This window comes from Vombatus ursinus, unplaced genomic scaffold, assembly GCF_900497805.2.
Source record: "Vombatus ursinus unplaced genomic scaffold, bare-nosed wombat genome assembly UNPS02014821.1, whole genome shotgun sequence".
Classification (NCBI taxonomy): Eukaryota; Metazoa; Chordata; class Mammalia; order Diprotodontia; family Vombatidae; genus Vombatus; species Vombatus ursinus.
Genome location: NW_020954599.1, coordinates 33,288,738 through 33,316,042, shown reverse-complemented (window position 1 = coordinate 33,316,042; position 27,305 = coordinate 33,288,738). Strand labels below are relative to the sequence as shown.

Below are 27,305 nucleotides of genomic sequence, written 5' to 3'. Positions count from 1 at the left end.
CTTCGTAGTCATATTTCTCTAAAAATAAAATAAAAAAAAAATCTATGTTTGTTCCTGGAAACAAAATAACCAAAGTGAACCCTTTGTATTTTAATGTGTTTTCTCCTTTTCCCATACTTTTCTTTACTGTAAAGCTGTGTAGTAGCTTCAGAGGTAATTGTACCAGCAAGTATATTTATTTAATAGATGTTTGACCTTGGGATTTTTTTTTAAGATTTAGAGAAAGACATAATCATTTTTAACAAATGTAGAATTACTGATTACAGATTAAAACATTCATAGGGCAAGAGTATAAATTCGTGAGTAAATGTGGAAGAGTATAATGATAGCCAGTGACTTATTTTATTTTTGGACACCATCCATTCTCCTGCTGGCGTTTGGAAGAGGAAAAGACGGTGGTCCTATTTGCCAGATCTCTCAATTTTACATGTTTTTTAAAATAAGTGTTTTGTGTTCGGTTTTATTTCAGTCTCTCTGCCAGCACCTTGTCTGTGTCTTCAGGGAGCAGTCTGGGGTCACTGGCATCCAGTCGGGGGTCTCTGAACACCTCTAGTAGAGGGTCACTCAATTCCCTCAGTTCCACGGAGCTCTATTATAGCAACCAAGGGGATCAAATTCCGGACTTGGATTATCAGTATAAACTGGACTTTCTATTACAAGAAAAAAGTGGTTACATTCCTTCTGGACCCATTACCACCATTCATGAAAATGAGGTGGTGAAGTCCCACAGCCAGCTGGGCTACAGTGACTCATCTGGATCCTCGGCAGCAGGCCCTGCTTCAAAATTGACTGAGCCGCCCAAATCTGTGACATCCCTCTCCTCCAGATCCTCCCTGTCCTCCTTGTCGCCTCCTGGTTCTCCTCTAGTTCTGGAAGGTACTTTTTCTATGTCTGGCCAGGATCCTCCTCTCCACCAACTCACCACAGACTTCGAAGACTGTGAATTGACTAGCCATTTTGCAGACATTGACCTTACCGAAAATCAGATGCTGCTGGACTCAGATGCAAGAGTAGCATCACAGGCTCTTGCAGAGGACAAAGATACTGATGAAGGTGTTAGGCAGTCTTTATCGCCATTAAGTGAAGGAACTTCAGGTAAACGGAAAAAAGTGCCACGAAATTGCTAGATTGTCAGCTCTGTGGGGGTAGGGATGGCGCCTTCAGAGGGAAGTTATGCAGCCTTTTTCTTCCTTCTGTTTACTCCCTTGACTTTAATTTAGTAGGCAAAGGTAAGCACTTTGTTTTTATTAGCACACTGAGAAATATTTTTGCTCTATTATGGAAAAAATATCTCTCTCTCTCTCTCTCTCTCTGACAGATTTAATCATCAGGTGCCTGCTCTGGGTGGCATTTGAATTATGGCTAGCCAAATAGTGTCAGTATTATCATATGTAGCTAGGAAAGCATCTATGTACCCTAGTTCCTATTTCTTAAAATGTATTTAGAGTCTGAAATATCATGGAAAAGAAGGGGACTTACTTTTAAAAGATGGCTTAAGACAGATTAAAACTAAGGCAATTAGCGTATCAGCTAATTAGCACCAGGGTTCAATGTCTAAGATGCCTAGGGAATTCTGTGTGAATACTATTTTTGTCTCGTGCCAAACTCCCCTGTTTGTTATAAAGCCAGCTCTGAAAAGTTTTTTTGGATGTACAGTATTGCTCTGCCATCTTCTGGCCGCATTAGTAATTGACAGTCTAGATTGGAGAGAATTCACAATGTTGGCTTATTGTGGCCGTGGTTAGCTTGAAGTTGGAGAATTCAGGCTCCATATGACTTGTCTCCTCCAACAGATCAGAAAAGGTTTTGTTGTATTAGGTATGCTGGTCAACCCACCAAAATGAAGAGCTCTTTCGGGATAATCCAAATGCACCAGAGTAGTATACTATGAGCTTGATTAAAAAATAAAATAAATAGAAGATACATTCCCTTGTTAGAGGCCAGAATAATGTCCAGAATCTGCACATTTTATATGCTAATATAAAATATTCACCTATTTTATTAGCGTATATTTACCACCATCTTTTAGAAAATTGAGTTTTTTTTAAAATAACTATTTTGTGTTGTTCTTTCAAAAGGCACTTTCATATCTCTTAATTATGGAACACTCCTCCTTTTTCATAGGTCCTTCATTTTATCCTTCTTCCAATCCTCCAGAAGATCTGTGATTATATTGGTGCAGGGGCTCCTTTCATTACTGCAGTTCCTTTTCCTTTTATACCTTAAGAGAGCCCTTTATATGTTGCTCTGGCCTAAAAATGTCACCTGCATGATCAACCTTCTGGTGATGAACCCGTCTGACTTTGCCAGGCAGATCCAGTCTTCACTCAAAGATTTTTAGTGAGAGAGAACCCACTGCCCCTGGAGGAAACTTGTTCCAATTTTGGATAACTCTAATTGATAGATAGTTTTTTCCTCTTATCAACCTTCCCACTGCTGCCAGCTGTTTTCCCACATCCAGACACATCCATCACCATGCTTTACCTCACCTGACCTGCATATTCCCTATTTCTTTCTTTTTCCATTGCCCTGGCTGTGCTACCCTATTCCATGAAAGCACCAGACTGTTTCTGACTTAAGTCTCACTTCTTCCTTTCATCTGTTGTTCTGGTTTCTGTTTTAAAAAGAGAGACAGACAGACAGATTGTCATACACTGTGGCTCTCCTGGTTATATTCTCAAAATACTACAGCATGGTCGCCTTTTCCCTTAACAACATAGCTAAAAATATTAGCTTTTTTTCCATACATCTTCTTACATTCTCAAAATATTTCAGCCAAGTCCCCCTTTCCCTTAACAAGATAGCTAAAAATATTAGGTTTTTTTTTCATATATCTTCTTACATCCTCAAAATTATTTCAGCAAAGTCCCCCTTTCCCTTAACAAGATAGCTAAAAATTTTAGCTATTTTTCCATATATCATCTTACATTCCCAAAATATTACAGCAAGGTCCCCTTTTCCCTTAGCAAGAGAGCTAAAAATTTTAGCTATTTTTCCACATATCTTCTTACATTCTCAAAATATTTCAGCAAAGTCCCCCTTTCCCTTAATAAGATAGCCAAAATTTTTTTAGCTCTGTTTATCCATACATCTACTTACATTCTCAAAATATTTCAGCCAAGTCTCCCTTTTCCTTAACAAGATAGCTAAAACAATTTTAGCTATTTATCCATATATTTTCTTACATTCTCAGAATATTTCAGCCAAGTCCCCCTTTTTCTTAACAAGATAGCTAAAACAATTTTAGCTATTTATCCATATATCTTCTTATATTCTCAAAATATTTCAGCCAAGTCTCCCTTTCTCTTAACAAGATAGCTAAAACAATTTAAGACATTTTCCCCAAATATACTCACCCTCTACTAGCTGTTTCCCCAGGTCCAAGTTTCCTCCCCTTGACCCTTTTTCCTTCTTTCTTTACCCTCACCAGTCTTCATAGGAGCATAGATTTATATGGAGTCCAAGCCCCTTATTTTACAAATGACAAAACTGAGGCCTGGAGAGATTAACTGACTTGCTGAGGGCCATTCTACTAGTAAGTGTTTGAGGCTGGATTCAGCCCCAGAGTTTCTCTTTACCCACTGCATGGGGTTGCTTCATCTCCCCATGACAGCATGAGGTAGAGTTTGAGGTTAATCCCAACAGATTCTCCCTCTTCCTATTTTAGTACAGTTTAACAGAGAATTATTCTGGTTTCTTTTTATTGGGAGATTAAGTGAGATATTTGTAAAGTGCTTTGCAAACCTTAAAGTACTATATTGATGTTAGCTATTAGAGGGTTGTGGGTGGGACTCAATGTGGTTTTCTAAGAAAGTACATTTTAAGGCTAGTACAAAAAAAAAAAGCCTCTCCCTCTCTCTCTCTCTCTCTCTCTCTCTCTCTCTCTCTCTCTCTCTTCCCCTCTCCCCTCTTCTTCTTTCTTTCTTCTTCTCTCCCTCTGAAGTATGTAACAAGCAGCAGTATCTCTCTCCCTCTCTCTACCTTTTCCCCTTCTCTCTCTCTCTCTCTCTCTCCCTCTCTCTTTTGCAAGGCAGTTGGGGTTAAGTGACCTGCCCAGGATTACACAGCTAGTCAGTGTCAAGTGTCTGAGGCTGTATTTGAACTCAGGTCCTCCTGACTCCAGGGCCAGTGCTCTATCCACTGTGCCACCCAGCTGCCCCCAAATCCCTTCTCCCTTAACTAGTGTGTGACCCCTGAGTTTCTGTACGGTACTGTGACCTCACAGAACTAGCTGCTGGAGACAGCTGGCTCTGGCACATTTACACTGGTACTAGTACACAGTGTTTTGCTCATGCACAGATACTCAAAAGTTGGGCAAGGACGACAGGGGCAAGCCACAATCGCATGCTCATCTGTGCCAACCTTCTCCATAATCAGCCCAGAGAACAGTGTCAGTCTACACTCACCTGCCCACCTGTGCCAGCCTTCCTATAATAAACCTAAACCTTTTCTATCTCCTCAGACCTTCAAGAACCCAGGATCTCTTCCATAACCCCAGAGAAGGCTTCAGAGTGGGACTTCAGTCATGACTTGAGAAAATGGTGGCAGTGTCTTAATGGCCCCGTCAGTGAAGGCTCTAACTAATCTTAGACATCTAAGATTGATGCCTTTCGGCTACCATCACAGCCTAGGGCTTGATTATAAACTCTTGTTTATAGACTGTCCCCTCCTTGGCAGAGTAAGATCCTTGCGTAGGTGTGACTTAGCTAGGCGGTATACTGGAAAGAACATCAGGCCTGGAGTCAGGAAGACCTGAATTCAAACCCAGCCTCAGACCCTCACTCTCTGTGCAACCCTGACAAATCACTTAACCTTATGTTTGCCCTGTTTCCTTATCTATCATAATAGCTCCTCCCTTCCAGTGTTGTTGTGAGGATAAAATGAGATAATAATTGTAAAGCACAGGGGCAGTTAGGTGGTGCAGTGGATAGGGCCCTGGCCCTGGAGTCAGGAGGAACTGAGTTCAAATGTGGCCTCAGACACACTCACTATCTGTGTGACTCTGGGCAAGTCATTTAACCCCAATTGCCTCACAAAAATAATAATAATAATAATGATAATGATAATGATAATAATAATTGCAAAGCACTTAGCACATAGTGAGCACTGTATAATTGTTACCTATTATTAAAATAGTGAGCCTATAATGGGCCACCAAGGCAAATGAATTAAGAGTTAAGAAAACTCTACATGAAGGCTCTAGTGATAGAAAAGTAAGAAATACTTTGCAAAGCCAAGCAGGAACAGAGATTATGAAGTTCACTTTGTTTCCTTTCTTCTGCATTTGAGTATATAACATGAGTCACTTAAATTTACTGTACTGAGCACAAATACCATGAGTCACTCATTACCTATGGTATTTGTTTACAAAAGAAAAGAGAAAATAAATGTATTTGTGTTATTTCTTTTTCCTGTGGACTTTTAGAGGCATGGCTGCTCCATATGTATTTCTCTTTCACATTCCCCTCAAAACATCCTATTTGCAAATTTAAAAATATGTTTGCCCTCCATGCTTGTTAAAGAACATAAAATGCCCCATAACTTTTGCTTAGCAAAGAGAAAATTTGGAAAGGGGGAGTAATCCCTAAAAGCAGACCAGATGAGACGTTGCCTAGTTAAGAGGAAGGGAGTGCCTGGTTCCACGGTTTCTTGCCACACACAAAGCTGTGATTTTTCTCCTGGGCACATGTATTTGTTCCAAGACAGGTAGAAAGTGTTGCTTGGTGAAAATAGATTCAAGAGCTTTGGTTGTAAGCTAAATAAACTTCAGGCAGCTAGGTGGCACAGTGGATAGAGCATGGACCCTGGATTCAGGAGGACCTGAGTTCAAATTTGGCCCCAGACGCTTACTAGCTGAGTGACCTTGGGCAAGTCACTTAACCCCATTGCCTAGCCCAAAAAAAACCCCAAAAAACAAAAACTAAATAAACTTGGGATAACTTAAACTCAGCAGTTGTGTTATTCATATTGTGTTGTTTTGTGGGTCTTTCAATTCAACAGTTTAATTCAGGACATGCTTATTAGGTGCCTTGATGCACAATATTTTGTGTGACACCCTGGTCATACAAAAATGAAAAGATGATAACAGACTTTTATTGTTGGAGGAGGCACGTCTGATTCTGAGGACCTAGAAAATCTACTGATGACCATTCATTTTTTTTTTAATCTAACCTGCCATCGAGCGCACACCAAACTTTACTCTTTGCTTATATTTGGGTATTAATGTTATGTTGTCAGAGGAGGCAGAGAGAGATGTGCATAAGTAAGAATGATAAGGAGGAAAATGTGATGAATACAAAGGAGAGGTTCAGGAAAAAACACTTTTGAGAACTTTGAAAAGGGAGAGATCACATAACGGAATTGAGAGTGAGTAGAAACCTTAGAAATCATTTAATCTAACCACCCCATTTTACAGATAAGGAAGCTGAGGGCCAGAGAAATAAAGTGACTTGTCCAGAGTTACATTAGATTTTGGAGCAACTAGCTGGCACCAGAGTGCACAGAGAGCCGGGCCTGAAGTCAGGAAGACTTCTCTTCCTGAGTTCAAATCTGGCCTCAGACACTTACTAGCTGTGTAACCATGGGCAAGTCACTTAACCCTGGTTGCCTCAGTTTTCCTCATCTGTAAAATGAGCTGGAGAAGGAAATGGCAAACTACTATAGTATCTTGGCCAAGAAAACCCCAAATGGGGTCACAAAGAGTTGGACACAACTGAAGTGAATAAACAACATTAGCTTTTAAGTGGGAGCACCAAAATTTGAAACATCTGCTGACTCCAAATTCAGTCACTACTCCTTAAGTTGAACTAGGAGTTCAGGGAAGGCTTTATGGAGGAAATGGAAGCTGAGTTTGACCTTGAAGGGAGAGACCTCATTAGAAGGAAGTAAGTAAGGGAGAGTTCATATCAGGTACAGGCGATGATGAGAACAATGTCAAACATAGTGATGGGAGAGGACATGGAGTTAAGAACCAGGGACAGACAAAAATTAAGTCTAACTGGAAAGCAAATTATCCATGAAGGATTAACAGCATATGATACGGCTCAAAATGTAGGTTGCAGCCAGATGGTGGGTGCCTTCTAAAGCCAGTTGTAGAGTTTATTCAGTAGTCATTGGGGAGCCATTGAGAGTTTTTTTTTTTTTTGAGTGGAGAGGTGACAATGTTGACATCCTTTGTCTTTGACCCGAATTGTACTGCCCAGTACAATAGGAAGATTATTCACACAGCAGTATGAAGGCTATTGGAGAAGAAATAGACCGGTAGGAAGGCAGAGAAATCAGTTAGGAGGCTCTTACAGTGGTCCTGATGTTAAGAAATGTGAGCTTAAACTAGGGTGGGTGCAATTTGAGTAGAGAGGATGGGGCCGATACTGGAGAGAGATTTTTGAGTTAGAATGAACAGGAGTTGTCTAGAGGGTCAGGGAGAAGAAAAGCTAGAAATGGTTCCAATGTGAAGAGTCTTGGGCTGCTGGAATTCACATCAACAGAAATTAGAGACATTAGGCAGAGTTTTGGGGGGACATGGAGTTGGTAGAAATGTGTATTCAGTTTTAAAGTAATTTTTTTTGGGGGGGGGGGTGAATCAATTGGGGTTAAGTGACTTGCCCAGGGTCACACAGCTAGTGAGTACCATGTGTCTGAGGCCAGATTTGAACTCAGGTCCTCCTGACTCCAGGGCCGGTGCTCTATCCACTGTGCCACCTGGCTGCCCCGTGTGTTCAGTTTTAAATAGATGCCAAGAGGACATCCAGGTAGAGCTACCTGACCATAAGTTAGAGGTTGAAGACTAAGGTTCTCGAGAAAGGCTGGAGATAAATTTGGGAGCCAGATCCATGTGGGTTAGAGAGGTGAAGGAAGATGAATATAAGATTAAAAAAAAAAAGACCCATTAGCTTTAGCATGAAGAAGTTATTAGTGACCTTGGAGAGAAAGCTGTCTCAATAGACCAGCAGGGTTAGAGGCTGAAGTCTCCATGCTTGGTGTGTTCAGAGGCCATCCTGACTTGAATGTAGGGGCAGTTGGGCTCCCTGAAGGGTCCAGTCTGGAATTTCCAGGTGAGGAATGTTGGGTCTAAGGTGTGCTGGAATGATATGGCGAACCGCGGTGATCGCAAGAGGCTGCTTTCTGGCTCCTGAGCGCTTCCTGCGTATTCGGTGTTAAATAAATGTTAAACTGAGTTTAACTGTTAGACTGCTCACCTGTTCAGTACTCAAGCCCTTTTCAGGCTGCCCTGTGGAGGTGAAGTGTGGTTCCTTTTATATATATTTTTTGCTTTCCAGCACTGGTCCCTGCTGGATGGAAGAAACCAAGTTGGAATAACTGTAAAGGCCTTCCACTGTCAGTCTCTGTCATTGTCAAAGTCACTTTCAGGCTGCTATGGTTATTCCTGGGGGTATTCAATAAATCATGCCATCACCTTCACCCTCTCACCAAGGGGAGTTGGTGGGGAGAAGGTACTTCATCGTCGAGGAAAAAAAGCATCCCCACTGCCAGAAATAAAAGGGAAAATGCAGCAATCAATCCAGTAATCGGAAGCCTTAAAACTTAAACATCTTAACAAGATGTAAAGTCATGACTCAGAAGGGGGGCGTAATGCCTACCAATACAGATGCTCACTCACAGAAAGATAAAAGAACTCCACAGGCTTTCGCCTTATTACAGTTCAGAACCCAGCTTTAAACGAATGCTCCTTGCTCTTGGCAGGATGCTCATGTAGGAATATGAGGCTGAGATAAAAGTTAAGTGCTATGTGGTGCTAAAGATTCAATAGCACAAATTTTTTTTAATGGTAGCAACTATATTAAGAACTCTTGTAAGTCAAAAGGCAGTTAAGGGTTTTTTTTTTTTAAATTTTTAGTAAGTGGGATGGCAATAAAGATGGAAAATATGGAAAGGGAAATGCAAAGCAGATGGCAACCTTTCTTAATGTTGAATAAACAGAATTTCTGTGTTAGAGAGATATTGCCAGTGCTTAAAGGAGACAAATAGTTCCTGAGTCTCCATGTAAGACGTGTTTCATGAAACATAGTATGTGCTAGATGGCAGGTTAGATTAAAACTTCCATTTTGAAAGGATTTGAAAATACCTTGATATATCCTATAGTTTACCCTCTAGACTTGGGGTGGGGAACCTGCAGCCTCGAGGCCACATGTGGCCTTTTAGGTCCTTAGGTGCGGCCTTTTGACTGAGTCCAAGTTTTACAGAACAAATCCTTTAATTTAGGTGATTTGTTCTGTGAGGTTTGGATTTAGTCAAAGGACCGCAAAACAAAATAATGTGGTAGAGTATTAGCATTGTTTTTTGTCTTTCACCTGAGTTGTACTTCCTCTTAACATGGACTTTATTTACATTGTGTACATTTTTCTTCTGAATCTGCATTCTGTATTCTAAGCTCTTCATATTTGTTATTTCTTTTTCCATCTTTTTTTAGTCGTGTCTGACTCTCCGTGACCCCATTTGGGGGTTTTCTTGGCAAAGATACTGGAGTGGTTTGCCATTTCCTTCTCTAGCTCATTTTACAGATGAGGAAACTGAGGCAATCATGGTTAAGTGACTTGTCCAGGATCACACAGCTAGTAAGTGTCTGAGGCCAGATTTGAACTCAGATCTTCCTGACTCCAGGCAGAGCACTCTTTTTACTGCAGCACCACCTAGCTGCCCTTTCTCACTCCCTACGGCATAGCAGTATTGTTACATTAATAAGTCATTATCTATTCAACCATTTCCTAATCTTCAAGGTATACGTAGGGTTTTTTTCCCATTTTTTATTATAACAAATCATGCAATTGTGAATTTTTTTTTTGTCAACTGTTGGAAACCTCCCTGTTCCACCCTTTCATTTTATGGATAAGGACACTGAGGGCCAGAGAGGGAAAGTGACTTAATCTAGGTGACTAGGTGATGCAAGTACAGAGCTCTAGACTTAGTAAGACCAGAATTCAAATCCTGCCTCATGTTAGTCATATGACTGTGGGCAAGTCATTCAACCTTTCAGCCTTAATTTTTTTAATCTGTAAAATGGGTGTGATAATAACATTACTTTAAAGGTTGTTGTGAAGTTCAAATAAGATATTTTGGAAAGCATTTTACAAACCTTGCTATCTAAATGCTAGGTATAATTACTATTGTCCAGAGTCACCTTGTAATTTATTTATTTGGAGCTCTCACTTTTTGATTAGCTTATACATCAAAGTTGTATTTGTCACATTCACAGCATTTTATATTTTCCATATCTTTTGATTTGATATCTATTGATTATTGATTATTTGATTTTTGATTATTAATGTCTAATGATGCTCAGGAGGTACAGCCCAGTTTGGTATGCCTGTGAGCCATACTTTTCCTAATAAAAATTTCTGATGGTTGGTCTCACTCTGACCCCTTAGGTATTGAAGAGCAATTGCCGAGGAGGACAGTAGGCCACTTACTTGAAGAGAAAACGGCTTGCGTGTCTGCTGCTGTGTCTGACGAGTCTGTGGCTGGAGACAGTGGTGTCTACGAAGCGTCAGTGAAACAGTAGGTTTCACTAGTAATAATCATTAGCTAAATACATCTCATTCATAATAGTACATGCAGTTTCAAATATGATGGCTTTGGTGCTGTGTTAGATCTATTAGTCCGAATTTTAAAAAAAAATCATGGTTAAAGAATTGTTGTGGCTGAGAATTTGGAACTCAAAATTAAAAAAAAAAACACGAGTGTTAAAAACTGCTTTTGCGTGTAATGGGAAAAAAATAAAATATTTAAAAAAAAAAAGAAAAGAAATGTTGTGGCCTAAAATCTCCTTATGGTAAATAGGGAGATATTATTAATTAGCTTGTTGTGACTAGTGCTGTGTTTTACTTTTCACATAAAGACAGAAAATGTTGTCTGAGTCTGAAAGCATATTTTTGTTTATTGAGCAACTTTGGGAGTGATTTATATCGAACAGGTGCTAGATGGATAATTCTTGTTTGATTTGTCTAGGAGTTCATCAGCATGAATAATCATACTATATCAAGAATCCTAGGGGATCTCAGCTACCTATCCAGAGTATAGTCTTTTCTTGAGTGTCCTGTGTTTCTTGAACATTCTTATTTAACTCAAAAAAATCTATCTGTCTATGTTCACACACACACACACACACACACGTGTGTGTGTGTGTATATGTGTGTGTGTATATATATATAATGCACTCTTTCACTTGGGCAGACAAAATGGCCATGATTGAATGTAGATTTCATCTATCCTGTGGTCCATATGGGTCCACTTACAGTTCCTCTCTCGTTTTGGAGATGGTCTTTGAGAGTTTCTGTGCCTGAGTTATAATTGACATGGAGCCTTCTCATATTTAACTAGGGAGGTCTTCAAACAGTTTGAGAAGCAGCCATTGTTGTTTATTCAGTTGTATCTGGCTCTTCATGACCGTGGACCGCTGTCCGTAGGGTTTCCTTGGCAAAGATACTGGAGTGGTTTGCCATTTCCTTCTCCAATGGATTAAGGCAAACAGAGGTCATGTGACTTGCCGAAGGTCACACAGCAAGGGTCTGAGGCTGGATTTTAACTCAAGTCCTCGACTCCATGTCCAAAGGCCTATCCACTGAGCCACCAAGGAGCCATTACAAGCTTCAAGTAGACCAAGCCTTTAATCCAATTAACTCTGGATCTCTTGGATTTAACAATAGGTCCCATGCCAAGCACCACTTAATGGTTATTTTTTGGCCAGCAACCCTGGAGGTCTTCCCCTCCCAGTTTGATTTTTTTTTTTTAAATATTATTATTAAAGATGCCATCCCTTGACTCACTTCTTAAAGAGGCCTATTCACGGAATGGGCATTGCCTCACTCAAAGTGAGAACCTGAAAAGACCTTAGTTTAAAAGGGCCGAGGTCTCCCATTGCATCCTGGGCTATCTGCAGTACACAAGACCACCATTGATTCTGGTGTTGCTGTAACCCAGTCTCTGTCTGAAAGCCTGGGTTCATTCCCACACCGCAATGAGTTATCAGAGTAGAACTTAGAACAAAGACCATCTCCACATGATAGAGGAGCTGTAAGTGGACCCATATGGACCAAAGTATAAATCTTTGAAATCTACATTCAATTCATTATTTTGGATGCCCAAGTGAAAGAGTGCATCATATATCTATATCTATATAGATATAAATAGTTCTATAGATATATGGCTGTTTATCATATCAAACTTGTTTATCTCTATTCCTTGATTTCTCCTCCATCTCTAGCTACCTGTGTTTGGTGGGCATGGTCTTTAGCCAGTCATTCAAAAATCTCTCTCCCCTCCCCCAAGGAATCACATTGAACCCTTTTTAAAGTGTATTCAAATTACCAAAAGAACAAGTCTCCTAATCATTAATTCTAGCTGTACATTGAAAGGGCTCTGCTCACTTTTATTTTCTTTTAAAAGAGATATGCAACCAGATTATGTGAAATACAGTGCTAGGTTGCAATCATTTTTTCAAATTACTTGCCTTTTTCCTCCTAGACCTGGTGAAATTGAGGATGTTCTCTATTGTGAAGATGATGCTTTGATTTTAGAGACGGCTCAAGTGCAGATAGGACTCAGGTAAAGAAATCTGCAAGTTGGGGGCAGCGGAGTAACTCTTTTATAATGATAATATTAATAACAGACATCTATCTTAACACTTGAACATTTGCAAAGTTCTTTACATTACATCCTAATTCAGTGAAGAATGACCTAACATGATCCTTTACTTTTCAATCTCTTTTCATTTTGGCAGATATGATGTAAAGAGTTCCAGTTTAATGATGATTGTAGTACAACTCCGAAACCTTCATGTCCTCTCTATGTCTCAGAGCTCAAGAGTGTAAGTGAAAATCACCAATGCTAAATGTAGTAAAAAACAAAAACAAAAACAAAAAAAGAATGTTCAGTAGCACTATGGGTGCTCCTCATCGTGGCTGCCCCAGACCCTCCACCAGACCCTGGAGGTGGTATCCTAATGGACCCCCATGAACCCCTGGGCTCACATTTAACCATCAGGAGGCAGAAAGAGTAGCCACTGAGAATGTAAGAGTTTGCACATCACTTAAGCAGCTTAAAATTGTCCTGAGGCAGAGGTTAATGTATTTTAATTGTGCTTGTTTAACCCTAGAGGTTATTGTGTTGGAGGAGAGCAATTTAGCAAAATGAAGCCACACTAAAGAAATAATAAGGTCAGCTGTTTCAACTCAACACCAAGGAAGTAGAAGACATTTATAGTGCCTTTTAAAAAAAAAAAAGTTTTATCTTTTTATATCGTGCAGATTTCCCCCTCTATCCCATCCCTCCCCATCCCAGATTCAAAAAAAATTATTTTTTAAAAGAAAAAGGCGACAAAATTTATCAATACATTGAAAAAAACCTGATCATATATATAGAATTCCGTACCTGCTGACCCTCCCCTCCCCACACCCCTGCCTGGCCCTCTCGGTAAAGGAAAGAGGAGAGTGTCTCTGCATATCTCTTCTTTGGAGCCAAACGTGCCCTCTGTCATATTACAACATTCTTTTTCTTTGGTTTTATGTTAACTGTTCATGTTATTTACATTGTAAATGTATATTTAATTGTAAATGTAATGTACATGTACATTTACATTATGTAAATTTAATGTGAATGCCATTTACACTGTACTTATGTATGGTGTTTTCCTACCTCTGCTTATTTCACTTTGCATTAATTCATCTAAGTCTTCTATGCTTTTCTGAATTTGTCCTATTTATTGTTTCTTACATCACAGTAATATTCTATTATGTTCATGTGCCACAATTATAGGGCATCAGCTTTGTTTCTAATTCTTTTTTTTTGTTTGTTTTTGCTTTGGAATTAAAAAAAATTCCTTTACTTCTCAGTTATTTATTTTCATTAATTAATTTATTTTTAGTTTTCAACATTCACTTCCATAGAATTTTGAGTTTTAAATTTTCTACCCCCTCTTGTTTCTAATTCTTTACTGCAATGAAAAAAAAATGCTTCTATAAGTATTTTGATATATTTGAGGCCTTTCTTTTCATCAGAGACCTTCCTGAGACATGTGCCTAGCAATAGAATCTGCAAGTCAAAGAGTATGGACATTTTAGCCACTTCATTTGCCCATTTCCAAATTGCTTTTCCAAAAGAATCATACTAAATCATAGCTCCACCAACAATGCATATGTGTGCCTCTCCCTCCAAACCCCACACAACATTGACTATCTCTTTCTTTTGTTATCTTTGCCAATTGTCTGGATCTGAGGTGAAAGCTCAGTGCTGTTTTTATATGCATTTCTTTTATCATTAGTGGTCTAGAACATTCTTTCATCTAGTTGTTAATAGTTTGCAGTATTCTTTTGAGAATTATGTGTTATTATTCTTTGACCATTTATCCACTGAGTAAGGGTTTTTAGTCTTCTGTGTTGTGTTGTGTGTATGTATCTATACATATACATGCGCACATATACACATACATACATCTGGTACCAAACACTTATCTGGGAAACTTGATACAAAGATTTTTTTTTTTATAATTCAACTACTACTTTTTTTTATCTAGATGCATTAATTTTGTTTGTGCAGAAACTTTTCAATTTCAGGAAATCAAATTCTCTATTTTATCTTTCATAATGATATTCTTCTATTCTTTTGTTTGATTAAGAATCTACCTATATCTCTGAAAGATTTATGACCTACTTCTCTTCAAATGTTTTTATAATACGATCTTAAGTATTCAGGTCTCATATCGATTTTGAATTTATTGTGATATATGGTGTAAAATGTTATTCTAAAACCAATTTCTGCCAGACTATTTCCAGTTTTCTCAGCAGTTCTTATCATATAGGGAATTCTTTCCTAAGTAATTTATGTTTGGGGGTTTGTCAAAGAAGAAAGTAAGAAGATAGTAAGCATTTATATGGTGCCTGCTATGTGACAAGCATGGTGTTAAGAGCTTTACAAATATTGTCTCATTTGATACATTCTGACAACAATCCTACGAGGTAGGTGCTGTTATTTCCCTATTTTACCATTGAGGAAACTGAGACCAAGAGGGGGTAAATGACTTGCCCAAGGTCACATAGCTTGTAAGTGTCTAACCCTCAATTTGAACTTGACTCTTCTTGACTCCAGACACAGCACTCTGTCCTCTGTATGACCTAGCTGCCTCCTATGTTATTGAGTTCTCTTTTCAATAGATTTTTTCCTTGTCTTGTCTGTTCCATTAATCTACTTTTTAAAACTACCAAATGGCTTTGACAATTAATGCTATATCATATTGTTTGAGAGCTGGAAGAGGTACTCCTCCCTTAATTTCTATCTTTTTTATTATTTCCCTAATATCCCAGATCTTTTGTTCCTCTGAATGAATTTTCTTACTATTTTATCAAGTTCTGTAAAGTATCCCTTTGATAGTTTCATTGGGATAGTATTATAATCGTAAATTAACTTTGGTAATGTTGCCATTTTATTATGCTGCCATGGCCCAGCCATGATCACTGAGTATCATCCAGCTAAGCCAGTCAATATTTCTTTAAGAAACACTTTGTAATTTAATCTATCATATACAATTTTGTGCATTTCAGCAGAACACCAAAATTTTTTTTTGTATTTTGTAGTTATTTTGAATGAGATATCCCTATTATTGCTTCTTGGATTTTGTTATTATTATTTAGAAGTACTATTGATTTTTGAGGCTTTATTTTATAGCCTTTACTGCCTCTATTAATCTCTTTGCTGATTCTGCAGGATTTTCTAAGCATACCTTCATTTCATCAGCAAAAAGGGATAGTTTTATCTCCTCTTTACCTATTCATTTCTTTTTTCGTTTTATTGCTAGCATTTCTGTTTTGTTCAGTCGTTTTCAGTTGTGTTTGACTCTTGTGACCCCATTTGGGGTGTTTTTGGCAAAGATACTGCCATTTCCTTCTCTGGCTCATGTTATAGATGAGAAAACTGAGGCAAACAGAGTTAAGGTTCTAAGCCTAGAATCACAAAGCTAGTAAGTGTATGAGACCAGATTTGAACTCAGATCCTCCTAACTGCTGGGCCAGCACTCTATCTACTCCACCAACTAGATACTTTAGCATTTCTACAACCTTATCAGATAATAGTGTGAAAAGCAGTACTTCACTTATCTTTATTGGGAAAGTTCCTATAGAGTATCTCTATTTTATATGATACCTGTTTTTGGTTTTAGGTATATATCTTTTATGACATTAAAAAGTATGCCCAGCGGGCAGCTAGGGAGCACAGTGGATAGAGCTCCAGCCTTGGAGTCAGGAGGACCTGAGTTCAAATCTGGCTTCAGACACTTGACACTTACTAGCTGTGTGATCCTTGGCAAGTCACTTAACCCCGATTGCCTCACCAAAAAGCAAAAAAAAAAAAAAAAAAATTTGAATAAATAAATTCATTAATTAAAAAAAAAGTATACCCCCCATGCTCATGTTTTAGTGATTGTTGTCAAAGGTTTTTTTCTGTATATGTTGTGATAATGATGTGGTTTTGGAACATTTTTCTTTTTAATATGATCAATTATGTTGATTGTTTTCCTAATGTTCCATCCTTGCATTGCTGGCATAAATCCAACTTGGCCACCATGAATGATTTCTTAAATGAATTATACTAGTCTGTTAGATAGAATTTTATTTAAAATTTTTTAATTGCTAGAACCTTCTTTCCAGGACATTGTTGAAAAATTATTTTTTTCCATGGGATGGCTCCCTGGCAGGAGACATGGGGAAGAATACAACAGCAAAATTAGATAGTGTAAAAACAAAAGATATAATAAATTTTTTTCCCAAAAACTTTAAAGTTGGTTGGTTTTTTTTTTCTTTAGAACTCCTTTATTTTATTCTTAGGGGCAGCCTGGTAGAATGATGAACTTGGGCTTTGATCCTACCTCAGATACTACTTATATAACCATGGGCAGGTAACATAACTCTACCCCACTGTGAAAGTTGTACCACCGATCTTACAGCCTTGTGGGTTTGGAAAGTGCTTTTCAAACCTTAAAACTCTCTATATGTGAATACAATTCAGCAAGCAGTTATTTAAATACCAGCTATATACCAGACATTGTGCAAGAGATACAAAGGGGATAAAGAGATATTATTTTTATTATTGCTATTGTATTTGTAATCCTAATTCACCTCCATTCTATTCAATGAACATTTATTAAGCACCTACTATGTGCTAAGCATTGGAGATATAGATAAGAAAAAAAGATGGTCCCTGCCCTCAAAGAGCTTACTATCTAATGAGGGAGTACAAGACACAAAAGGAAGCTGAAAAGTGGAGTGGGAGGGCACCAAGGGTTACCTGATACGGGACTTGTTCTCTGGAGTCAAATCCAAGCAAACAGCTCATGGAAAATGGAATCACCAGGATCATTGGGAGCCCTCTATAAAGACAGGCTTTGGGAGCACTTTAATGCTCCACCCTCCAACTGAGGGGAGAATTGGGGAAGTGAAGAGGGTCAGAACCTGAGCCATTGTCTTGTGAAGAGAATTCAGATTTTCAGTTTGTCCTGTTCCCCAGAGAGAAGCCAACTCATTCTTTAATGAAAAATTAAAATGTTCCTTTTCTTATTCAACCACAATTTCTGTATTCTTGCTCCTGGGCAGTGTGCCAAATAGGTTTAAAGTCATTAGTGCCATGATATTGTTATTTTTAGGCAAATTAATGTGATTTTTCTGAGCCGTTCCCTTGAAAAGGCCACTTCTGGGTTTGAGTCATCAGGGCAAATATTGCTGATCTCTGGCAAAGACTGCTACTTGAAGAATATTCATTTACATTAGCTGACATTCGATCACTTTTTATCTCCTTTATTTTGAACTCCTTCACTTTGATATCCAGCAGAACATTAGTCTGATATTCTACTGTCTTGTCACCGAAGAACTCTTTTGGGCCTGGAGGAAGTGGGTTTTTTTTGTTTTTTTTTTTTTTTGTTTGTTTTTAGCGATCCTCACCACCATCCACCCCTACCATTCATCCCCTATGTTCTTATGCCTGTGTCAGACCAGTACCTTCAGTGAAAAGCTGTTTTATTGATGCCAGAGGAATTTTGCCAAAGGCCAAATTTTAGTGACATATACAACGAATTAATGATGGCTTTTAATGAGTTGTTGAATGCTGTGGGAATCTGAAGGAGCTGTGGAATATGACGGTGCCCGAGGAGCTAGGTATGACTTCCGTGGGGACAGTCAGTAAGCGTTAAACACCTACTATACGCCAGGTACTTTGCTAAGCATTGAGGTTACAAAGAAAGGCAAAAAACAGCCCCTGCTCTCAAGGAGCACGTAGGCTAATGGGGGATACAACATGCACACAACTGTATACAAGCAAGCTGAATACAGAATAAATTGGAGATAATCAACAGATTTGTTGTTGTTCAGTCATTTTCAGTTGTGTCTGACTCTTCGTGACCCCATTTGGGGTTTTCTTAGGTAGATGCTATTTATTATTTTAAGGAAGACTCCGTTTATACCTGTGCTCTCTAGTGTTTTTAATAGGAATGATTGTTGTATTTTGTCAAAAGCTTCTTCTGCATCTATTGAGATGATCATGTGGTTTCTGTTAGTTTTGGTGTTGATATGATCAATTATGCTGATAGTTTTCCTAATATTGAACCAGCCCTGTATTCCTGGTATAAATCCTACATGGTCATAGTGTATTATTCTTACGATAAGTTGCTGTAATCTAATTGGGGTTTTCTTGGCAAAGGTACTGGAGTGTTTTGCAATTTCCTTCTCTAGCTCGTTTTACAGATAAGGAAACTGAGGCAAATAGGTTTAAGTGACTTGCCCAGGGTCATATAGCTAATAAGTGTCTGAGGCTAGATTTGAACTCAGGAACATGAGTCTTCCTGACTCCAGACCTGGTGCTCTGTGCACTATGGCACCTCTAAGCTGCCCAACAGAGGGCAGGTACAATTATTATTCAGAGAAGTCAGGAACAGCTTCCTGAAAAAGGTGGGATTTTAGCTGGGATTTGAAGGAAGCCAGAAGATGAAAATGAGGAGAAAGAACATTCCTGGAATGGAGAATATCCGGAGAAAATGTTGGAAGTTGGGAATAGCGAGTCTTATGAGAGGAAGAACATCAGCGTTGTCACCAGACTGCAGTGTATGTGGGAATAAGGAGAAAGATGATTAGAAAGTTTGGGAGGGGCCAGGTTATGAAGTACCTTAAATATCATAGAGGATATACTATTTGATCCTGGAAATAGTAGAGAGCTACCAGAGTCTATTGAATAGGGAAGGGAAAGAAGAAGAAAATAAGCATCTGTGTGGTATCTACTACGTACCAGACACTGTGCTAAGCACTTTACCAATATCTCATTTGATCTACACAAACAGCTCTGCAAGTGGGAGAAACTGAGGCACACAGTGGTTAAGTGACACAGTTTAAAAGTGCCTAAGGTCAGATTTGAACTTGGGTCTTCCTGACTCGCAGCACTCTATCCACTGTGCCACCTAGCTGCTTCAAGGGAATGACATGGTCAGATTTATGTTTTAGGAAAATCACTTTGACAGCTGATTGGAAGACAAACTAGGGGGTGGGTAGGATGTTTAGCAGAAGGAAATCTTGAGAATAAAATGTGGGGTTCTTTCGACATCAGGTCTAGAACTCAAGATAGTGGCCAAATGTCCTAAGAGTTGATCAGAGATGAAAACTTGATTTAGGAGAGAGAAAAATTAGATGAGTTTTCTTTCGTAGGAGTACAATTACTTGTTTGGTTAGTTTTGCTTAACTATTTTTTCTTTGTAAAAGAGAGGGTTCAGTGGGGGTAGTGTATCAGAAAATGACTGATGGGAAAAGCAAGAGGTAGCAATAAAATATATTTTTACTATTTGTAAGGATATTGTCCTTTTATGATATTTGTTCTTGAGATAATGTATAGATACTATACATGGTGATACTATGAATAATACAAGACCAGAATTACATAGGGAGGTACTGGTATGCTGATATTTAAAAATGCCAGAGGAAACAAGTAAGTCTCAGGAAGAATTTCTGATTTTCCTCTTGAAAAATAAGAGTACAGGACCTAAGTAAGATAAAGCCTTGAGTGGGGACTCTTATTATTGAGGGCAATTTTTTTTTTTAATCAAAAAATGAGAAGAGGAAAGATGATCTCAGAGCAAGAAGGTTAGATTAGAGGGGCTTTTAAGGAAGTAGGGGATGGGGAATAGCCCTAAAGCTAATAGAAATGTGAGGTAAGATTGGTTACATAAAAGCATGTGGCTTTAACCTCCATGATACATGCAATCAAAGAGGTCATCAGGGACCTTTTTCGAATGGTTTTAGTAGAATATCGAAGAGGAAAACTGGACTAGAGAGAATTAAGTTGGTAAAAAATGACAACCAACTGGAAGACCTGATAGAAAATAACAATAAAAGAATGAGGCTGCGTCGTTGTTTAGCTGGCCCTAGAGAGATAAGAAAGTAGGCCCTTAAAAAAATACTATAAATTGAAACTCTTCTGTTTCCACCATTATTAATACCAAACCAGCCACCATCTTTTTCAGCAGCAAGGAGTTCATAGCACAAAAAGGTAGATTCATTGCAAGTCAGCATTCTTAGTCCTTGAGAATAGAGGATGATCTGGGTTCAAATTCCATCTCAAACAGTTACTAATTATGACCCTGAGCAAGTCACTTAACCTCTTTGGGCCTCAGTTTCCTCAACTACAAAATGGGGGTGGGGTGGATTTGATTGCTTCTAAGGCCTCCCTCTTCTTGCTCTAAATCTATGATGCAATGATCTTTTGTGCCTACAAAATATACTTCCCTCCTCTCAGCAAAGAATAGGGGACTATAAGGACAGTGTTATATATACTCTCAAGTACAATCACTTGTTTGGTTAGGTTTGCTTAACTATTTTTCTTTGTAAAAGAAAGGGTTCAGCGGGGATAGCGTATCAGAAAATGACTGATGGGAAAAGCAAGAGGTAGCAATAAAATACATTTTAATTATTTGTAAGGATATTGCCCTTTTATGATATTTGTTCTTGAGATAATGTGTAGATGCTACCCATGGTGATACTATGAATAATACAAGGCCAGAATTACATTTTTTTCATGGCTGTGTATATGCATGTATATAATTTTTTTTCTCTGCCCTCCAAAATGGTTTATAATCACATTCTAGTTAGTCCCCAGAACTTTTCTGTGCCGTAGAGAGTAACATTATCTTGTATCCATTTAAAAAGCAATGTCAAAATACCCACAAGAAATAGCATGACATATAGTGCTACCCCTTAGAAATACAGGTTAGTAAGAGACATCTCTTAAAATAGCTTTTTCTCCCCATTGAAATTAAAGAGATAAAAGAGAAAACTTGAATAAAATAAGCAGCTCACAGCAGGAAGTACCCCCTCTCCTCTCTGATGCCCATGGTTCTATTAAAAGTGCACCCAGTAGCTGTGTGACCCTGGGCACGTCGCTTAACCCCAATTGCCTAAAAATAAAAATAAAAAAAATTTTTTTAAAAAGTGCGCACAGGTCTTGGGAAGACCCTTAATTGCTGAAAAGGTGGGGAAAGGTGAAAGTCATCTTGGCCCCTGCTGCCTTATTTTATTCAAAGCTTTGGCACATGGCTATTTAAATCATGTTACATTCAATTTGCTATTTTTATCTTGTAGCCTCTTAAGGTAGGTTAAACCCGTCATGTCAAAACAAGTACAAGAAATAAAGAACTTCCCATTTGCAGTTCAAACTCTTTCTTCCACTTTCTTTTCATTTCATAGTAAAGGGAAAATATTTCTTAAATTGGCTAAAACTTTATCCCCCCATAAAATAGATTGTGGCCCACAGTGGTTCTGATGCCAGGGATGATGCCTACTGAATTTTAGCTGCAGAAATTTTATTATTGATGTTGATATAAAAGACAGGAATAATAGAAGTTGATTTTCAAGTTCTGAGATTGAATTTGCAGATCTTACAGAGAAAATCACCTGTTAATGCTATCCATATCCAAAGAAAGAACTATGGAATTTGAATACAGATGGAAGCATACTGTTTGCTATTTTTTTTTCTTCTGTTTTATTTTGTTTCCTCTTTCTTGTGGTTCCTCCTATTGGTTCTAATTCTTCCTTGCAATATGACTAATGTGAAAATATGTTTAATAGGAATGTATATGTAGAGCCTATATCAGATTACACGCTGTCTTAGGGAGGGAGGGGGAGAAAAATTTTAAACTCAAAAGCCTGTGAAAGTGAATGTTGATAAATCAAAATAAATTAATAAAAAAATTTTTTTTTAAAAATCACCTGTTGACCAGCAAATGAGATAAGCTAAGCCAGTGGGTATCTGGTATTTTTAGCAGTTTTCTTCCTTACCCTTTCCATCTATTTTGATGTTTTGGAAACCAGTTCTCCAAGGAGAAAGGGCACATGGTGTAGGCCAGAGGTGTCAAACTCAGGCAGGCCAGCACAACGTCCAAGTTTGGCCTGGACCACATTAAAACGTAATTGGGAAGTGTTTCACAAAATAAATAAAAATACAGTTTTGTTGTTTTTGTTCAGTCATGGCCAACTCTTCATGACCCTAATTGAGGTTTTCTTGGCAAAGATACTGGAGTGGTTTGCCGTTTCCTTCTCCAGTGGATTAAGGCAAATAGTGGTTAAGTGACTTGTCCAGAGTGACATAGTTAGTGAGTGTCTGAGGCTGGATTTGAACTCCGGTCTTCTGACTCCAGGCCCAGTGCTCTATCCACTGAGCCACCTAGCTGCTTCCAGAAATACATAGATAAGTTTAATTTGTGGTTTTCTAAGTCAGTACGCTCCTAATAAGGACCTGTTTCTATTTTAGTTTGACATCACTGGTGGTAGGCACTCTTGTATTGCCTCATCTCATACTATTTTTAAGAACTGCATTCTCTCTCCATAGGTTCAAGCCTTTCTCCTTGCTCAGTGTAGGTCTATGTTTTGGGGGTTCATCGTTAAACCACAGATGAATATTGCCAGTTAATAACGTTTTTATTGTCTCTTTGCAAGTTACAAGCTATAAAGACCACTTCCTTGGTGGTTTGTCCTATTTGTATAATACTTTTGAGATGCCCAGCTATGATGTTTTTATGTGTCTAACTCTTGTTTAGATTTTCTAACCACCTGCTTCCAAATGATCTTTTGGCTTTTTTAGCCTCTGTTGTTTCCAGTAGGATAATGTAATCTTTTCTCTGGAACATGATCTTCAACGTCTCTCATTAAATGCTCAGGGTGAGGATTCATTTGGATATAGTCAACACTACCTCCCTTATCTGTCATTAACCTTCCCAAGGCACAGAAATAACTATTTGGAAATTGGCTGTGCATGGGACGGGTGGGAAGTTAAATTTATCTGCCCCACTGAATTTCCGCCTCTTCAGTTCCCTGGCATGTGTTTTATTGTGGTCAGCTTTCCGTAGCCGGCATGGATGTTACTGAGCGTAGAACCTCCACAGCTGAGCATGAATCAGTTACAACAGCAAAGCGTCCCCTTCCCCTCCCAGCCCCACCCGCCAAATGTTGATCCATAATTCTTAAGTTTCTTCTGTGTTTTTCACTGTTTCAGAGATAATTTTAAATGCTATTAGTGAATTCACGGAGGTTTGAGCACCTTCTCAAAATGTTGTGATTTTGTTCTTTGAAGGTATTTTAGGATTATAGTACTCCCCCCCTCGGCAGACATCAGTTGTCTCTTTCGCACAAAAGTCCATCCTGCTGAAGAATTCATTTTGTTTAATGAAATATTCAGAGTGGCCATTTCCCCGGCGGCGTTGCAGCAGAAGACGTTAAGGGTGGATGTTTGTTCTGTCAGCAAAGACCGGCGGGACGAATGCCTGGTATGCTTTTCATCAGCCTTGTCGTCATTATCACCATCACCACCATCAAAGAACATTTCTTCCTGCCCCTTCCTGGAATGTTGCATAGTTACATTTCTGCTGGTCACCAGACCTCCAGAAATCTACAGCTCAGGATGCTCCTTGCACCTTTCCAGTCCACTCCAAGCTGATGGTCACAGTTCCTCTGACCCTAGAGCAGATGCTTAGACTTTAGTATTAACTCCATACAATGGTTAGGAGCTCTCTGGTTTTCCATGGAAACTATTTGTTGATTCTACCCTTTGACCATAGAAGGAATTTTATCTCTGTTTCTTGTAGATATATGAAAATTGTGTATCTCTACAAGAAACTCTCACTCATAATGAAGTGTCAAAAGGGTAAGTAAAATGAGATCCTAAATATTAGAAACTGCAAGTAGCTTCATTTCTCAGTAATATCAGACCAGGCGTTCTTAACCTTTTTTGTTTAATGGACCCCTTTGGCATCTGCTGAGGGCTTTGGACCCCTTAATCAGAATAATATTTATAAATACATAGGATTACAAAGGAAACCAAAGGTTAGTGAAAATAAAGATGTAATTTTCCCTCCATATTACTGGGGTCCCCTTAAATTTGCCCACAGATCTTTTGGGTATCCATGGACCTCCAATTAAGAACCCTTCTTTTAGTGATTCTCAGAGCTTGCCTGTATCCATCTGTGTGAATGTCATTTCAGAAAGTTAGTACATAGGTATATATGCCCAATAGCTACATGTATTGATTTGTATGCACAATAACCGAGTCCCAAAAGGGCTGATTTCTTAAAATGAGACATAATTTTTAAGATCAGTAGCCAGAGTAACAACCACCAAAAATAGGAAGAAATTATTTTTAGATTTCCTCCAAAAAATGGAATTGTGCAGATTAAAACCTAGGTAATCAAAAACAATCTGAAGCATAGCATAGGATAGGGTTAGGAAGTGAACTTGTGATTCAATAATATTGGGAATTCCTAGATGAAGAAATCCCTTCTACCAATGCTGGTCAACATCTTCTCTGCAAGTTAGCATCTTAAATGACGCCTAGAGCAATGAGAGTTTAAATGGTCATACAGGGTCGCACAACCCATATACATCAGAAGCAGGATTTGAATTCAGGTCTCTGGGCTCCATTACACCATGGCTGCCTGCCAATATAATTTTGCTAATTATGATCTGTGCAAACATTATAAATGAATCAAAAAAAATTAATTGGCCCATTTCACTTAGGTTCTAGTTAGTAAACTTCTATGATCGATGCAATACAAAAGACTTTAAATTTTTTTTCCCCTGATAACTCTAAAATAGCACAGGAAAGCAAATCAGTTTCTCACCCATTCAGCTTTTCTCGTTGAAGAGCCAGATATTTTTTCAGGTATAGTTTTCAACTTCATTGGTCTGGCATATTGTAAAAATATTTTCGTTTGTGTTCATTGTAACTAAGTCGAGTTTTGCGGGTGGGCAAAATAGTATCTCACAAAATGATCCCAGGTCTAGTTTTAACATTTAATATTTAAATCGCCCCGAAAACAAAAAATACCATTGTGTATACAGAACACACAGAAGCAAGCTACTGTAAGTAGACATATTTTAATCCAAAGCAAGCACATAAAACTATTATCTCTAGTAGGGGGCTGGGTTGTGGAATGGGGAAGGGCCAAGATTAATTTTAAAAGCCTTCTTTCCTTTCTTGTTTTTTTTTTCTTCTTTTCTCCTTTCTTATAGGCCGGAACTCAAATCAGCCTAGCAGATTTTCCCATTGCAGATGATTTTTTCACTTTGTGGTATAACTTGCTACCTTGCAAGCAAATTTTATATGGAAAAAATGAAGAAGACAGTGAAGAAGTTGGATTTCACCAGAGCCAGCCTTCACTGGGCCCCTTAGACCTGGTGAGCAAAAGTTGGGACGTGTCATTAAAATTCAATAAAATGTAATCCCACTATAAAGAGATGTTTTCCATCAAATGCTTTCTTCCCTTCCCTATCTCCACACCCTTTTCCCCTAAAGAGGCCATTTTTCCAGCATTGTATCAAGTAGTTTGTATAAAAGGAGATCCATTTTTTCTACCTGATATCTGGCCATCAAATAAATTCTGCTGCATAATTCTACTTTTTAAATGCCCACGTACTCTGTTTTGGCTTAATTTGCCTAAAGACAGGGCAAATTAACTACTTAACCTCTCTTCATTCTATCCAGAAAACATAGACCTGAACTGAGCAAAGAGAAAGACTTGAATCTGTGTAGGTGTTGGTCATGCAATTAATTTGTCTAAGAGCAAATTAATTACTGGCTGTGTGACCCCTGGGCAAGTCATTTAACCTGTGTCTGCCTCAGTTTCTTTGCCTGTGGGGATAATAATAGTAATTACCTCCCAGTGCCATTAATATTTTTATAAAGTGCTTTGCAAACTTTAAAATGTTATACACGCTAGTTATTGTTATTAATTTGTACTTTTAGATGTTAATTTTATGTGTTGGATTGCACTACTTGGTTTTAGGTTAGAAAAATGTTTTTACAACCCGTATATGCTTTTTCCTCCCATGGAGCCTAAAACTACTGGTTATTTTCCCAAAAGTTCAGAAATTCTTGTTATTAAGCACCAACTATGTGCCAGGCATTATGGTGGGTACTAATATAATATAAAATATAATTTATATATATTTATATATATATAAAGTATATAATAATAATATTATACTAATATAGTGTAATACTAATATAATAAAACATAATAAAAATAAAATATATAAATACAAAAAAATACAATATGGGTAGGTACTAAGGATAAAAATACAAAAATAGATAAAAGTATAATAAATAAAATGTTATCACAAAAAACTTACTTTCTTACTGGGGAAAGAAGGATTTATATAAATATGTACAGAATAAATGTAAAGGGAATAAATACAAATGAATTCAGTGTAATTTAAGAGGGAGGTCATATAATATCACGCATAAGGAAGAGAGAGAAGACCGATTTAGGTCGATTACAAAGTGAGGGAGGTAGAATCATAATGTTCAATAAGGCTGAAAAGATGGATTGTGAGGAGATTGTGAAGAGGGCTTTAAAAGCTAAATAGAAGAGTTTATGTTTGATTGTAGAGGCATTAGAAAGCTACTGTGACATGATCAGATCTGCACTTAAGGAAAATTACTTTCGCAACAGTGTGGAGAATGGACTGAATTTTTTATTCAGTTGTAAGAAAATTCAGTTTGATGAGATGGTACTTACAATATGTGGAATTTTTCATGAAAATATTAATTGCTTCATAAGACGTTTCACTGTAGGCATGCATGTCATTAAAAATATTGTCCCTAAGTTAGAATTTGTGAGTATGAGGACTGGGTGCAAGTTCCCAGCTGCATGGTCTATTAAAGAGGAGTTTGCTAAGCCAATGAATCAGCTGATCAGCAAATAATTAGTGAGTGCCCATGGCGTGCCTAGCATTGTGTTAGTCACTGCATGGAAAATAAAACCTTCAGAAATGCTAGAG

The 27,305-nt window shown here is 38.1% G+C and overlaps 1 protein-coding gene across 1 annotated transcript in view; it reads left to right on the top strand.

Moving 5' to 3' along the window:
- Nucleotides 1-27,305, top strand: part of WWC2 (WW and C2 domain containing 2) — a 242,101-nt gene that overhangs the window by 170,195 nt on the left and 44,601 nt on the right. The window contains exons 11-16 of the mRNA XM_027837597.1: nucleotides 470-1,095; nucleotides 10,386-10,515; nucleotides 12,481-12,561; nucleotides 12,737-12,823; nucleotides 23,602-23,794; nucleotides 25,536-25,700. Coding sequence (XP_027693398.1) covers nucleotides 470-1,095; nucleotides 10,386-10,515; nucleotides 12,481-12,561; nucleotides 12,737-12,823; nucleotides 23,602-23,794; nucleotides 25,536-25,700 — 1,282 coding nt within the window. The remainder of the gene's footprint in view (nucleotides 1-469; nucleotides 1,096-10,385; nucleotides 10,516-12,480; nucleotides 12,562-12,736; nucleotides 12,824-23,601; nucleotides 23,795-25,535; nucleotides 25,701-27,305) is intronic.